General features: G+C 40.1%; 1 protein-coding gene across 4 annotated transcripts; it reads right to left on the bottom strand.

Moving 5' to 3' along the window:
• Nucleotides 1-830: 830 nt before the first annotated feature.
• On the bottom strand, nucleotides 831-16,583 carry comtb (catechol-O-methyltransferase b). Of its 4 annotated transcripts, none has more exons than XM_061874826.1 (7): nucleotides 16,351-16,583; nucleotides 14,635-14,642; nucleotides 14,261-14,429; nucleotides 5,752-5,869; nucleotides 5,484-5,677; nucleotides 5,290-5,421; nucleotides 831-5,214 (listed from the first exon to the last, which is right to left on the bottom strand). In XM_061874826.1, exons 1-7 carry the CDS (start codon nucleotides 16,429-16,431, stop codon nucleotides 5,035-5,037), a joined length of 882 nt encoding a protein of 293 aa, XP_061730810.1. In that variant the 5' UTR covers nucleotides 16,432-16,583; the 3' UTR covers nucleotides 831-5,034. The 4 variants fall into 4 exon arrangements, with proteins under 4 accessions (XP_061730810.1, XP_061730813.1, XP_061730811.1 ...); XM_061874829.1 differs by having other exon boundaries at nucleotides 14,558-14,642; nucleotides 16,351-16,405; XM_061874827.1 differs by lacking the exon at nucleotides 14,635-14,642 and having other exon boundaries at nucleotides 16,355-16,583.
• Between the last annotated feature and the right edge of the window lie 38 nt (nucleotides 16,584-16,621).

Here is a 16,621-nt window from a genome sequence, read left to right on the forward strand (position 1 = left end):
TAGCTGTAAATATACTCCTCCCCTCTTAACCACGCCCCCCACACCACCCCCCATCTCCCAAAATTGGAGGTCTCAATGTTGGCAAGTATGTCATAAGTTAACATACTACTGTGATTCCCTTTATTATTGTATGATGTATAAAGTGTTATATTTTATAGAAAAATCATATTTGGAATGGTGAATGTTTAAATATTACTGATTTCAGTCAATGCAAGCAACAACATTGCTGTCAATTAGAAGCTGATTTATGATGATAACGATAATAATAATAATAATGATAACAGAGCAGGGCAGCACAGTGGTATAGGGGCTAGCGCATGTGCCTCACAATACTAAGGTGTTGCGTTCGTACCTGGGCTTGGGATCTTTCTGTGTGGAGTTTGCATGTTCTCCCTGTGACTGCGTGGGTTCCCTCCGGGTACTCCGGCTTCCTCCCACCTCCAAAGACATGCACCTGGGGATAGGTTGATTGGCAACACTAAATTGGCCCTAGTGTGTGAATGTGAGTGTGAATGTTGTCTGTCTATCTGTGTTGGCCCTGTGATGAGGTGGCGACTTGTCCAGGGTGTATCCCGCCTACCGCCCGAATGCAGCTAAGATGGGTCCAGCACCCCCCCATACCCCCGAAAGGGACAAGTGGTAGAAAAAAGGTGGATGGATAACAGAGCATTTGATACCACTCTACAGTCTGATCGAGATGTTACGGTTGCAAACGATTCGTGTATTTTGAGCGGTTCCAACATGAGAATTGATTGGCTGTTGCGAGCTGTTCGTTTGTAAGCCGGGCAAGAAAATGAGTCAATGTGAAAGGACAGACAGCAGCATTTGGATTAACTTTTTAAAAATCTTTAATTTTCAATTGATTTTGTATTTTTGTTTTGTTTGTCCTTTCACTTTTCTGGTTCATTGTTCTGAAATAGTTCAAGAGCACACACACTTGGAAGGGTACAACAATATTGTATTCACATTTTTATATACAGTACATATATACATTTTGTTTGCTTTTTTCCACTATCATCAAATTACTCTCGCGATACAAAGTTTTATTTAGGTAAGAGAACATTCTAAAAAAGTGAAAAACTGTCAAAGAGCTACGGCACTACCTTATGGAATGTTTACAATAACAACACACACCAATAAAATTGTAGCCAATATTTCAGGATAACGCCGAATGTGTACATTTAAATTGTTCTGACTGATATATTATAACTCACTCACCATTGTTTCCTTTAAAGGGGAACATTATCACCAGACCTATGTAAGCGTCAATATGTACCTTGATGTTGCAGAAAAAAGACCATATGTTTTTTTAACCGATATCCGAACTCTAAAAGGGTGAATTTGGCGATTTAAACGCCTTTCAATTGATAGCCTGTCGAGCGATGACCTTTCACCCGTGACGTCACAACATGAAGCAATCCGCCATTTTCTCAATCTTATGCACCAAGCTCTGTTATTTTCCGTTTTTTCGACTGTTTTCCCGTACCTTGGAGACATCATGCCTCGTCGGTGTGTTGTCGGAGGGTGTAACAACACGATCAGGGACGGATTCAAGTTGCACCACTGGCTAAAAAATGCGAAAGTCCCTCGTTTGTTCCGCACACTTTACCGACGACAGCTATGCTACGACAGAGATGGCATGAATGTGTGGCTATCCTGCGACACTCAAAGCAGATGCATTTCCAACGGTAAAGTCAACAAAGGTGAGTTTTGTTGATGTTATTGACTTATGTGGAGTGTGCTAATCAGACATATTTGGTCACGACATGACTGCAAGCTAATCGATGCTAATATCCTATTTAGGCTAGCTGTATGTACACATTGCATCATTATGCCTCTTTTGTAGCTATATTTGCATCCAGCCTTTCCCTCCACCCACATTTAATGCCAAACAAACACATACCAATCGTTGGTTAGAAGGCGATCGCCGAATTCGCCCGCGCTTCCTCTCGTCCCGCGTCTGTCGTGATATGGCTCAATAGCCTCAGTTCCTTCTTCAATTTCGTTTTCGCTATCTGCCTCCACACTCCAACCATCCGTTTCAATACATGCGTAATCCGTTGAATTGCTTTCGTCGCTGAAATCCGAGTCTGAATCCGAGCTACTATGCTATACCTTTCTGTGCTATCCGCCATGTTTGCTTCTGGTGGCTTCACGCAATGACGTCACAGGACAATAGACGGGTGGATATAGCGACGGTTAAAATCAGGCACTTTGAAGCCGTTTTTCAGGATATTGCGTGATGGGTAAAATTTTGTGAAAAACTTCGAAAAAATAAAATAAGCCACTGGGAACTGATTTTTATTGGTTTTAACCCTTCAGAAATTGTGAGAATGTTCCCCAGATAATGTTACACAGATGCCAAAATGTGCATTTATTTTGTTTTCTCTTGCTTTTTTCCCCAATGGTTTATTAGATAATCTGCTGTCTGTACCAGGGGTGTCCAAACTACGGCCCGCCGGCATCTTCAGTCTGCCCCGCAAGACATTCCAAGTTTAATAAGGTAAGCCCTCGAAATGTCTTGGTGTTACTTTTAACGGTCTTGAAAATTATGCATTGTTAATATGCCGCCTTTTGGTGACGACGTTTGTAAGTTTGATCAATGACTGATAATCACTTTGAAGCATCACGAGCGCAGCATCAATTTATACCACCCAATCAAAAGTAGCCTTTACCGCTGGTGGTGCAAATAAACTCTGACCAACACAGAAAGTTAACACATGTGGTCCCGCATAACACACAACCTGCTTACTGATTGATTGAAAATGTTATTAGTAGATTGCACAGTTCAGTACATATTCCGTACAATGGACCACTAAATGGTAACACCTGAATAAGTTTTGCAACTTGTTTAAGAAAAATACCGTCCACGTTAATCAATTCCTCGTAGAACTGAACTTTGTGGACATTATAAAAAATGTCTAAGCCATGGGTGTCCAAACTTTTTCCACTGAGGGCCGCACACTGAAAGATCAAAGCAAGTGGGGGCGATTTTAATATTTTTTATTTTAAAAACCAAAGCAATATATATATATATATATATATATATATATATATATATATATATATATATACATATATACACACACATCTATAGCTTTGTTTAAGAATAGAACAAGCACAAATGTACAAATCATAATGTTATTTTTTTTTTTTAAGTTTAAAAGGTATGCAATTTCAAGCTATATATTTTTTTTTTCTGTCAAAATGACAAAAAAATCACTGACATTTAGTGAGAAAATATGAAGTACTTTATTGACACATACCAGTTATAGGTATTTGCGGGCCAGATTAAATGATGTGGCGGGTCAGATGTGGCCCCCAGGCCTTGACTTTGACACCCGTGCTGTAGCCAAAAGCTCTGAGTTAGTGTGCATTAAGCCAAGTATTTGTTTAAGTAAATTATTGCATATTGTTTTAAACTGAAGAAATAATCCACAAAAACTCTACAATGTTTAAAATGCCATGTAATCATAATATTTAAAAGTAATGTAAGCAACCATTTAAAATGTTGCAAACTTTTATTTTTTTTCCTAATTAGAATTGCTTACTATTGTACTTTAACTGGAAGGTAAATAACTTTGTTATCATAAATAAATAAAACAACAACATTAAATGGACTCTGCCTCCTGTCAGCAAAAATGTTAACTTAAATTAATATTGAACATCTTAAAGTGAAAAACGAGATGGGCGTCTTTTATTTCCATCATTCTCGCTCGTTCACCTTTGTTGATGGGCTCATATTGCCCATCCCATTTGAAGCTGAAATCTTACCACAACGGGACATTTGGCTTTGTAATCGAATTTTTTCTTCTAATTTTTGTTACTGAGCGGCACTTCTCACTGGCAAGTAAGGAAGATGTCTATACTTCCTGCATGTGTAAAGCTGCTGCCCGCTCTCCACTCATGAAACAAAGATTGTTAATTTACCGTGAATTGATTGACGTGGACCCCGACTTAAACAAGTTGAAAAACTTATTGGGGTGTTACCATTTAGTGGTCAATTGTACGGAATATGTACTGTACTGTGCAATCTACTAATACAAGTTTCAATCAATCAATCAAATGAAAAGAGGGCTCACTGCGTTCAGTTAATCCTGTTAAATAAAGGCGCTCACTTCGACCTCTTGCGGTTATTTATGGCACTAATAAAAACCTGGATGTTAATTCAATGTTGATGAATCGTGCAGCTCTACTTTGACTATCCTGATCAAAACCTTGGTCATTTTTTAATCTTCACAGTCCCAAATCCCAGCCCATCTGTGCACCTCCCCGATCCCTCTCGCTACGTGGGATGACACGGCGGACAACCCCGACGAAACATCCATCGCCCGCAGAAGGAAACGCTGGCGTAAACGCGTGCGTTCGGATAGTAGTTACCGGCGTGAAGGGGCCAGCTCGTCGTCGGAGGAGCAGGAAAAAGACAAAGAGTCGCAGAGCGATCAGACTCGAACAACCAATCACAGTTACCTGTTGGGGGTTAATCATTTATTTTTTTGTCATTTATATTTTCTGAATAAATTATGTGATAATGTTCATCAATCAACTCATTGGTGTCTATTAAGATGAAAATATTTATATAAAAATCAAATTACAGCATATTATTTATGTAGTTTGATTATTTTCCTCGACTGATGTGCTAACATCATGTGGTTTATTCTGTACATATGTAGTATCATCTACAAAGATACAAAGAATTGCTATTGCGACATCTAGTGGACACATTTATAACAGCAGTTTCTTTCATTCAAACATTTCAGGTTAATTTTTTTACAAACTCATCCCGCAGGCCGGAAAGAACCCGTTCACGGGCCTGATCAGGCGCTCGGGTCGTACGTTTGACACCCCTTGTGTATACGAATGTGTGTGTGGCCATATATGTGTAGATATCGGTACTTTACATGCCGTCTGCTTACAGCCAACGACCAAAATGTTTTAGCCCAATTCGGCCCCAGGCCATAAAGTTTGGACACCCCTGGTCTACATTGTAGATAAAGTAGTAATTTCGTAATGCACATTAAAATGACCCAAAAACTACCCTAAGAAGACCGACTTTTCCAGGCCATCTTCTGCTTTGGTATATTCCAAGTGAGATCTGAAGTACCGGCTTTCATACTTAGGACTACTTCTTACGTACTGCAGGTAGTCTGGAGTACCAGGACAGATGACATTGTCTGCTAGCAGGACGCTCCCTCTCCTCAGAAGACCACACTCCTGATGGAACAGTCATAAAGTTGGGCTCAAAAAAAAAGTCCTATTGTTTGCAGTGTAAAATGAAATAAGACTCGCCTCTATCAGTTTGGTGTCAAGAAGGTAACGATCCTTCCAGTGATCCAAGAAAACCAAGTCAAAGGTTTCCACTCCAAACTTCTCCTTAAGTTTAGGGATCCACTCGCCAGAATCTCCTTTGACTAATTGCACCTGCAAAAAAACCAAACATGTTGAGCTGCCCTTCTCAGATACTTTTACGCCGTTTTATTTACCTTGTCCTCCACACCTGCCCAGGCAAATATTTGCAGAGCGATAGCGGCATAATCCGGGTTAAATTCAAGCGTGAAGATCTTGGCGTGAGGCTGCAGCATGCTGGCGATCCTCACCGTGGAGTACCCGCAGTACGTGCCCAGCTCCAGCACGTAAGCCGGGTTTATATCGGACACCACTGAGTCCACGATGCAGCCTATGTGTGCAAAAACCTGATTAGTGTTATAATGTAGAAGTCAGTTAGATTAGACGGCAGACAATGCGTGCTACCTTTCTCATCCCCCACGTTCATGGCCCACTCACTGTGACTGCAAAACTCATCAATGGCTTTGACCACGCTGAGAGGGTTCCCTCTGGTAGCGTTCTTCTGTACTGCAGCAAGAAGCCGCTGAAAAACGAGAGCCATATTGTAATTAAACTGTTAAGATTAAAAACAACTCAAAGTTGGGACAAGATTAGGGTGTCACTCAAACAAGTACAATGTACATCTTTTTGTGTTTACTTAAATGTGCTTTTTATTTGAAGCAAGCGGTAGCTAAGAATTAGTGGATTAAGTTAAGTGAATCACATCAATCCATAAATCAATCAATGTTTATTTATATAGCCCTAAATCACAAGTGTCTCAAAGGGCTGCACAAACCACTACGACATCCTCGGAAGAACCCACATAAGGGCAAGGAAAACTCACACCCAGTGGGCAAGGAGAACTCACACCCAGTGGGACGTCGGTGACAATGATGACTATGAGAACCTTGGAGAGGACCACATATATGGGCAACCTCACTAGTGGACCGAAAGCAATGGATGTCAAGCGGGTCTAACATGATACTGTGAAGGTTCAATCCATAGTGGTTCCAAAACAGCCACGAGAGTTCAGTTCAAAGCGGATCCAAGACAGCAGCGAGAGTCCCGTCCACAGGCAACCATCCCAAGCGGAGTCGGATCAGCAGCGTAGAGATGTTCCCAACCGATACACAGGCGAATGGTCCATCCTGGGTCCCGACTCTGGACAGCTTGTACTTCATCCATGGCCATCGGACTAAACCCCACACACAAGGGAGGGGGGGACAGAGGAGAAAAAGAAAAGAAGCGGCAGATCAACTGGTCTAAAAAGGAGGTGTATTTAAAGGCTAGAGTATACAAATGAGTTTTAAGGTGAAACTTAAATGCTTCTACTGAGGTAGCATCTCGAACTGTTGCCGGGAGGGCATTCCAGAGTACAGGAACCCGAACGGAAAACGCTCTATAGCCCGTGGACTTTTTTTGGGCAGTCCTTTGAACGCAGATTTCTTGCCGGGACATATGGTACAATACAAATCGGCAAGATAGGATGGAGCTAGACCGTGTAGTATTTTATACATACGTAGTAAAACCTTAAAGTCACATCTTAAGTGCACAGGAAGCCAGTGCAGGTGAGCCAGTATAGGAGTAATATGATCAAACTTTCTTGTTCTTGTCAAAAGTCTTGCAGCCGCATTTTGTACCAACTTTAATCGTTTAATGCTAGACATGGGTAGACCCAAAAATAATACGTTACAGTAATCGAGACGAGACGTAACAAACGCATGGGTAATGATCTCAGCGTCGTTAGTGGACAAAATGGAGCGAATTTTAGCGATATTACGGAGATGTAAGAAGGCCGTTTTTGTAACGCTTTTAACGTGTGACTCAAAGGAGAGAGTTGGGTCGAAAATAATACCCAGATTCTTTACCGTGTCGCCTTGTTTAATTGTTTGGTTGTCAAATGTTAAAGTTGTATTATTAAATAGAGGTCGGTGTCTAGCAGGACCGATAATTAGCATTTCCATTTTTTGGGCGTTGATTTGCAAAAAGTTAGCGGACATCCATTGTTTAATTTCATTATGACACGCCTCCAGCTGACTACAATCCGGCGTGTTGGTCAGCTTTAGGGCCATGTAGAGTTGGGTGTCATCGGCATAACAGTGAAAGCTAACACCTTATTCATATAGCGCTTTTTCTCTAGTGACTCAAAGCACTTTTACATAGTGAAAATCAATATCTAAGTTACATTTAAACCAGTGTAGTTGGCACTGGGAGCAGGTGGGTAAAGTGTCTTGCCCGAGGACACAACAGCAGTGACTAGGATGGTGGAAGCGGGGATTGAACCTGGAACCCTCAAGTTGTAGGCACAGCCACTCTACCAACCGAGCTATACCGCCCCTTTTACTTCAAGCTTTTTTACTTGTGTGTTACTTGAGTATTTGTGTGAAGATGAAACTACTTTTATTGCATTGCATTGAGTTTCATTCTAGTCGCATCATTTTTTCAGGTCATTGTTATATTTCTATATAATCTATTAATTGCTACTTGCAAAAATTAATCAATATGGCTCATTATAAAAACTTTTTCCAGCGGGCACAGTCACATGACTGCACTCAAACCACACACTGTACAAATATTCAATGTCCATCCATCCATTTTCTACTGCTTATTCCCTTTGTTTTGCTGGGCATTTTCTGCTATGACCAGTTTGTGCAGGTCATGGCTTAGTTTATGTTTAGTATTATTCCTCCTATGTTTAAGTCTAGTTTTGATCTCCATACGCGTGTTATTGTTACTAGTTGCACCTGTGTCTTGCCCTGGCCCTGCTTTCCAGCAATCCGCTTTCTACTCTCTCTTGTGTTTAGTCCATGTGTATCAGTTGTCTAATTAGTCAGTAATATTTAGCTCTCTGTTTGATGCTTTGTCTTTGTCCGATCATATCTTCACGAGTGAGTTGGTGGAATAAACCTTTTGAGCAGCACTTGGATGTTCCTTTCTCTGTGCTTCCCTACAATTGGGTCTACCTCACCTATTCCAGCCACCACATTCCTATCAGTGACATTTTCTGTTTCAAGAAATGTTGTTTTAAGTTTTTTGTCTTGACACATTTTCCTTGTTGTACCAGTATTCTTGCCTTTTACAACCTTGCCATGTTTGTACTTGGTCTTTAATTTAGACACAGCTGATTGTGATCAATCAGAATTTTTTGCAACATTACATGATTGACTTTCTTGAAACAATTTGATAATCCTCTCTGTTGTTTCAATTGAGCCCTCTCGTGCTGGAGGCATGATTCATGTCAACCCACCCGGTGCTGTAACAGCTCTCCAAGGTGTAAAACTCATTTTTACAATCACATGACAACACATAAATCTTCATATTTTTTAGAATTTATATCCTTTTGTGGTATAGCTCGGTTCGTAAAGTGGCCTTGCCAGCAACTTGAGGGTTCCAGGTTCGATCCGCGCTTCCGCCATCCTAGTCACTGCCGTTGTGTCCTTGGGCAAGACACTTTACCCACCTGCTCCCAGTGCCACCCACACTGGTTTAAATGTAACTTAGGTATTGGGTTTTACAATGTAAAGCGCTTTGAGTCACTAGAGAAAAAGCGCTATATAAATATAATTCACTTCACATTTCATTTTACGTATATTTTTTATTATATTTACGTATATGTTTATTGTTTTTCGGTCAATGGTCAACAAAGCAAACAAACAGTTGTGCATTCATAGATTCAAAATAAAAAATGTTGCAGACTGAAAGGGTTTAGGCTGAAGTTAAACACTTATTGTGCCTAACCTTATAAACAATGTCAAGTACAAAATAAACTTCCGAAAATTATAAAATGTCCTTTGCACCGCATATTATAAATACACATTATAAACAACATGAACATAGTTCAATTTTATACACAGTACAGGCATGTGAAATATCCCTGTGTACATATTAAACCTTTGCACTAATTATATATACAATATATACAAACAATTGTACTTCTATTATTATTTATATCCCAAGTTTAGTTTTTAATTAACATTAATCCTAGTATTAACTACAATGTTGATTCAAGAGTGATATATTTTTTCAAGACATTGGTCTTAAAGTGTTTTTTAAATGTGTGTTTTTTTTTTTTAATTCACTTTCATTGTCAGAAAAATCGGCAGGTGCGCCTCTTAATCCAGTGTGTATTTATTCTAGTTACTTTAACCTGCAGTCCACAAGAGATACGTGTGGACTGTAGGTTGACTGTTTAAGAAATGGCGCTAGCAAGTAACCGCAAATATCAATCAATCAATGTTTACTTATATAGCCCTAAATCACTAGTGTCTCAAAGGGCTGCACAAACCACAACGACATCCTCGGTAGGCCCACATAAGGGCAAGGAAAACTCACACCCATTGGGACTTCGGTGACAATGAGAACCTTAAATATGACCCCTTTGATGCGCCTTATAATTGTATTTGCCTTTTCTATGAAAATCGTCTCGTTTGTCGGCAGTGCACTTTATAATCCTATGATCCAAAAAATACGGTACTTCAATTCACTAGATTAAGAACACCCACACCCACATTGTTTTCCTTTAAGATCAGTCACTTTAAGGTCACAGGCCTATGTGTTCTAGCCTTCCTCTGCTACTTAAGAATGCCTGCAAGCTACTCTTTCCAATGTTTACTCTCAATTAGTCATTTTAATAATTATTGCAAAAAAAAAAAAATTACACCCAGGCCTGAGGTCATAGTCTCAGGCAAGAGAAATAAAATACAGGATTTAAGACGTCAAAAGATGTGTTTCTAATACCCCTATTAATGCGCAAAAACCTAAATATCGCAATAACAATTTGGGAATGGAAATCCTTTATTCCGAAAAAACATGTTTGATGCATAATGAAAACACTTATTTTCGGATTTGCAGGACAACTAGGGCAGACGGGTATTCTTGGTCCCCGGGCCATACTTGCCAACCCTCCCGGATTTTCCGGGAGACTCCCGAAATTCAGTGCCTCTCCCGAAAACCTCGCGGGACAAATTTTTTCCCGAAAATCTCCCGAAATTCAGGCGGAGCCGGAGGCCACGCTCCTTCCAGCTTCGTGCGGACCTGAGTAATGTGTTTAACGAGTTATAACTGTGGAATGATCGAGGGCGAGTTCTTTGTTTCTTATGTGGGTTTATTGTTAGGCAGTTTCATTAACGTCCTTACAGTGCAGTAACAACACACAACAGCAGTCACGTTTACGTCTACTACTCTACCGTAAAGCAGTTCGTCTGCCGTAAACAGCATGTGACACTCTTAAACAGGACAATACAGCCATCTACTGTACATGCACCAGCACAACACCTCCAGGCAACTTCAACCCTTTACTAATTCCCTCCTCCATTCACATCTCATCTCCCCAGATTGTAAATAACCTAATGTAAATAATCAAATGTATTTCTAATGTATATACTTGTTTTTACGCTATCTGAACTCACTATGTTCTCTGCTGGCTGTACATATCCTACTAAGTAAGACCTACACTGCTTCAATGTCCATTTCTCTGTTGATGACTGAAGTACTGATATCAACCAAAGCTCCTCATCCCACCCCCCGGATTGTAAATAATTCAATGTATATACTCTGATGATTAACTTGTGTGATGACTGTATTATGCTGATAGTATATATTTGTACCGTGAATTGATTAACGTGGACCCCGACATAAACAAGTTGAAAAACTTATTGGGGTGTTACCATTTAGTGGTCAATTGTACGGAATATGTACTGTACTGTGCAATCTACTAATAAAAGTTTCAATCAATCAATCAATCAATCAATCATGCATAAGTGACAATAACATCCACGGCTTTTAGAAACTGCAGTGCACAACTGCGCACACAACAGCTGTAAATATACTCCTCTCCTTTTAACCACGCCCCCCTCCCGTCCCCGACCACGTTGCACCCCCCACACACACACACCCAACCTCCCGAAATTGGAGGTCTCAAGGTTGGCAAGTATGCCCCGGGCTGTCTCGCAGGCCCTTTACCCACATGCCCGTAAAATGTCGACGGGGCCTTTAAATCCACAATTCGTCTGTGAATTCTTCGTTCACAATTCTCCCCCAAAAAAACCTTTTTTGTGGCCACTGCCATACGTAAAGACATTGCCTATAAGTGATCACATGCTACCTTTGTCTTCTATTGACAATCACGGCAAATCATCTTCAAATGTATTCTCGCAGGACAAGATTTTATGAGAATTATTGCTCATGACGCAAAACCCCTACAAGCCGCAAATGTATTTTGTCAAAATTTTAGAATTAATCGCTTTTATTTTGCAAAAAAACTACAATGGGCATCTGAGATAGGCTCCAGCACCCCCCACAACCCCAAGATTGACAAGCGGTAGGAAATGGATGGATGGATGGAAACACAGCTAATGAATGACAAGAATGTGTGTTGTAATGATACCAATATTTTGGTACTTTTCTAAATAAAGGGGACCACAAAAAATATCATTAATGGCTTTATTTTAACAAAAAAAATCTCATGGCACATTAAAGATATATTTCTTATTGCAATTTTGTCCTTAAATAAAATAGTGAACATACAAGACAACTTGTCTTTTAGTAGTAAGTAAACAAAGGCTCCTAATTTAGCTGTTGACATATGCAGTAACATATTGTGTCATTTACCATTCTATTACTTTGTCAAAATTATTAAGGACAAGTGGTAGAAAATGAATTATTTATCTACTTGTTCATTTACTGTTAATATCAGCTTACTTTCTCTTTTAACATGTTCTATTTACACTTCTGTTAAAATGTAATAATCACTTATTCTTCTGTTGTTTGATACTTTACATTAGTTTTGGATGATACCACTAATTTGGGTATCAATCCGATACCAAGTCGTTACAGGATCAGACATCGGTCATATTCAAAGTCCTCATGTGTCCAGGGACATATTTACCGAGTTTATAAACATAATATAAATTAAGAATAAAGAAGATTTTGTGATGTTAAAAAATATTGATGTAATCATAGTAGTATCGATTAGATACGCTATTTGTACGTGGTATCGTTACAGTGAATGTTACGTATAGATCCACCAATGGCGTTTGTTTATATTGTAGTGTCCCGGAAGAGTTGGTGCTGCAGGGAATTCGTTCTGTAGTGTTTATGTTGTGTTGCGGTGCAAATATTCTTCCAAAATGTGTTTGTTGTTGTTGTTTAGTGTGGTTTGACTATCTGGCACATGTTTATGACAGTGTTGGCATTGTTCATACTGCCACTCTTAGTGTGACATGTATGGCTGTGAAGTATTTCCTTCATTAACTCGTTTATCATTAATTGATTAACGTGGGCCCCAACTTAAAGGGGAACACTATCACCAGACCTATGTAAGCGTCAATATACACCTTGATGTTGCAGAAAAAAAGACCATATGTTTTTTTAACCGATTTCCGAACTCTAAAAGGGTGAATTTGGCGATTTAAACGTCTTTCAATTGATAGCCTGTCAGAGCGATGACCTTTCACCCGTGACGTCACAACATGAAGCAATCCGCCATTTTCTCAATCGTATTACACGCACCAAGTCAAATAAGCTCTGTTATTTTCCGTTTTTTTCGACTGTTTTCCCGTACCTTGGAGACATCATGCCTCGTCGGTGTGTTGTCGGAGGGTGTAACAACACCAACAGAGACGGATTCAAGTTGCACCAGTGGTCAAAAGAGGCGAAAGTCCCTCGTTTGTTCTGCACACTGTACCGACGACAGCTATGCTACGACAGAGATGGCAAGAATGTGTGGATATCCTGCGACACTCAAAGCAGATGTATTTCAAACGATAAAGTCAAGGAAATCACAAAGGTGAGTTTTGTTGATGTTACTGACTTATGTGGAGTGTGCTAATCAGACATATTTGGTCACGGCATGACTGCAAGTTAATCGATGCCAACATGCAATTTAGGCTAGCTGTATGTACACATTGCATCATTATGCCTTATTTGTAGCTATATTTGCATCCAGCCTTTCCCTCCACCCACATTTAATGCCAAACAAACACATACCAATCGTTGGTTAGAAGGCGATCGCCGAATTCGTCCACGCTTCCTCCCGTGCCGTTGTCTGTCGTGATATGGCTCAATAGCTTCAGTTTCTTCTTCAATTTCGTTTTCGCTATCTGCCTCCACACACCAACCATCCGTTTCAATACATGCGTAATCTTTTGAATCGCTTGCGCCGCTGAAATCCGAGTCTGAATCTGAGCTCCCATGCTATATCTTTTTGTGCTATCCGCCATGTTTGCTTCTGGTGGCTTCACGCAGTGACGTCACAAGACAATAGACGGGTGGATATAACGACGCTTAAAATCAGGCACTTTGAAGCCGTTTTTCGGGGTATTGCGTGATGGGTAAAATTTTGAGAAAAACTTCGAAAAATAAAATAAGCCACTTGGAACTGATTTTTTGTGGTTTTAACCCTTCAGAAATTGTGAGAATGTTCCCCTTTAAACAAGTTGAAAACCTTATTCGGGTGTTACCATTTTGTTGTCAATTGTAGGGAATATGTACTGTGCAATCTGTTAATAAAAGTTTCAATCAATCAATCAAAAAAGTGTGCAGTGTGTTTAAAGTCAAGTTGATTGTGACATTAGTTCATTTTTGTTTTCAATACAATCTTGGTTGGAACATGTTAATTATAGAGTGTTTTATTTGGGACCTTTTAATTAGGTTGAACGGGTCAAACTTGCGAAAAAATTAACAACAGCAAGGCTGATTATGAAAAAATATATATTTTAAAGATTGAAAGTTGCTAACAATCCCACGTGGATTCTTGGCATTGTCGATTGGGATTGTCGCCTACGAACTGACTTATAGATGCTTTTACAATATCGAGACAAACGATGTAACTCCTGCCTGTGACAAGTTTTTTGGATCAATTTTGTTAAGTCTTCCAATTTGACTCGACTTTTGACCACTCAACAAAAGAACCTGGGGTGTAAAAACGGGGTCGCACCTGAGGACGTGTGGATCGGGTCAGCGTGTCCAGTATCCGTTCCACGATCACATCGTGCCAAATGAGCGCCAAGCCTCCGTGATATTGCACAAGACTGGGGATCACCCATCTGTACAGCGCATAGAGAAGGGCCACTCCACCGGTGCAGCAAGCAAGGATCCACCACATCCTGCAACCAAGAAAGAGGAATAATGAAACTCGGTTCGGTCTGGTTAGTTCTACTGTACAGGTCTGCATTATGGCAAGCATATAAAACATATCAGCATAGAGATAAATGAAAGCTCGCATATCCCTCACCCTAGCTTTTCTTCCTTTGTGAAAGGCTAATGAGATGGGTGGTTAACATGCAGTGATGCTGTTCCAGCTTTCATTACCTTTCTGCCTGAGCACACAGAGGGAGAGACACCCGGCGTGATGGATATCTTTTAATATCAACTGCAATAAGGCACACAGCACAACAATATCTCACCACAATATATCAACCTGCACATTTAAGCATAGTTGAGAATGGGAGAAAAGAACCCAAAATAAAGCAAACCGTTTGCAAAAAGATAATTTTGTGTGAAGCTAGTGCAGCTTTGTCATACTACAACAAGGCTATGAAAGACCAGCCTTGGTTGAGCTAATTCCTTGTGATTTGTGCTTTGAGTTGCATGGCAACTGGCTGGAGGTTAGGAGCAGTGTGTCACTAATGTCAGATGGCTGGGACTTTAACCTTTACTATTGTACAACAGAGCATCGCTGTACTTGCAGGCATAGAAAAATGTATGAAAAACAAACATTAAAAATGATGGAATAGCGTTGAGGCTTGTAAAACAAAAAATGTGCATAGAGCCATGCGAGTAATGCAACTCACATGGATTCTAAGGTCAATGACAAAACCCAAGAAATGAATAACCTGGTACTTCAAATTTCATTGCACTGTTCCTTGCAATAAACCCCAAAAGTTCAATAGCAAAGTCACAAAGAATGCACAGCCTGGTTTGAACATGTTGAATTAATTTGTTCCAGTCATGAGGCACCAGCACCCCCCCGCCACCCTGTAAGGCAGTGGTCCCCAACCCCAATCCCACGGACTGGGGTGGGGGGGTTCATAAAGAAATACAATCATGTGTGCTTACGGACTGTATCCCTGCAGACTGTATTGATCTATCTTGATATATAATGTATATATTGTGTTTTTATGTTGATTTAATAATAAAAAAAAACAGTCGTTGGGGACTACTGCTGTAAGGGACAAGCGGTAGAAAAATGGATGGATGGATGATCCTCATTGCGCAAAAAAGGCAAACCTGTTGAGCACAAAAAACTGTAGGCCAGCCTATTAAGACAGCAGAAAGGCAAACCTGTTGAGCACAAAAAACTGTAGTCTAGCCTATTAAGACAGCAGAAAGGCAAACCTGTTGAGCACAAAAAACTGTATTCTAGCCCAGTGGTCCCCAACCTTTTTGTAGCTGCGGACCAGTCAACGCATGATAATTTGTCCGGCGGCCCGGTGGGGGGCGGGGGGAGTGGGGATGCTTTTGGTCTGGGGATGAATTCTTTTATTATTATTGTTTTTCTTTGTCATGAAAAAGGGAGGTTTTTGTCATGAAAATTGAGGTTTTTTTGGTTCGGGTGTTGGGGGGGTTGGGCGGGTGGGGGCTTTTGGTCTGGGGATGGATTCTTTTATTATTATTTTTTTTTCTTTGTCATGAAAAAGGGAGGTTTTTGTCATGAAAATGGGAGTTTTTTTTGGGTCGGTGCACTAATTGTAAGTGTATCTTGTGTTTTTTATGTTGATTTAATTTAAAAAAAAAAAATAAAAAAATTTAAATTAAAAAAATAATAAATATTAATAAAAAATTCTTCTGCGGCCCCGTACCAATCAAGCCCAGTGGTTGGGGACCACTGGTCTAGCCTATTAAGACAGCAGAAAGGCAAACCTGTTGAGCACAAAAAACTGTAGTCTAGCCTATTAAGACAACAGAGAAGCAAACCTGTTGAGCACAAAAAACTAGTCTAGCCTACTAAGACAGCAGAAAGGCAAACCTGTTCAGCACAAAAAACTTATAGTCCAGCCTATTAAGACAGCAGAAACCCATACTTACATACAGTATGATGGTTGTCAGAAGTCTGTGTGTTCTCCCACGCTGGAAGCAAAAGTGTCCAAACTGCGATGTAGACAACATGCGTTTGCTTCTGCTTCTGCTTCTAACTCCTCCCTCTGCTCCCTTCCACCTCCTTTCTGAGCACCGCTTAAAGTGATCATGAAAGGAATGTACCAAAGTCTAAGTCTCAGGGTTTTATGGAGCACAAAACTAGCACATGTTTATACTGTCCTCTCAAAAATATTGTATTTATTTGTAATTATTATTAATT

This window comes from Nerophis ophidion, linkage group LG16, assembly GCF_033978795.1.
Source record: "Nerophis ophidion isolate RoL-2023_Sa linkage group LG16, RoL_Noph_v1.0, whole genome shotgun sequence".
Classification (NCBI taxonomy): domain Eukaryota; kingdom Metazoa; phylum Chordata; class Actinopteri; order Syngnathiformes; family Syngnathidae; genus Nerophis; species Nerophis ophidion.

Coding starts and splice junctions, on each gene's coding strand:
- comtb (XM_061874826.1), bottom strand. CDS start 16,431: ATGTTGTCTACATCGCAGTTTGGACACTTTTGCTTCCAGCGTGGGAGA. Junction 5,678..5,751: donor GAACGTGGGGGATGAGAAAG/GTAGCACGCATT, acceptor TTGCACACATAG/GCTGCATCGTGGACTCAGTG. Junction 5,215..5,289: donor TTGACACCAAACTGATAGAG/GCGAGTCTTATT, acceptor CTGTTCCATCAG/GAGTGTGGTCTTCTGAGGAG.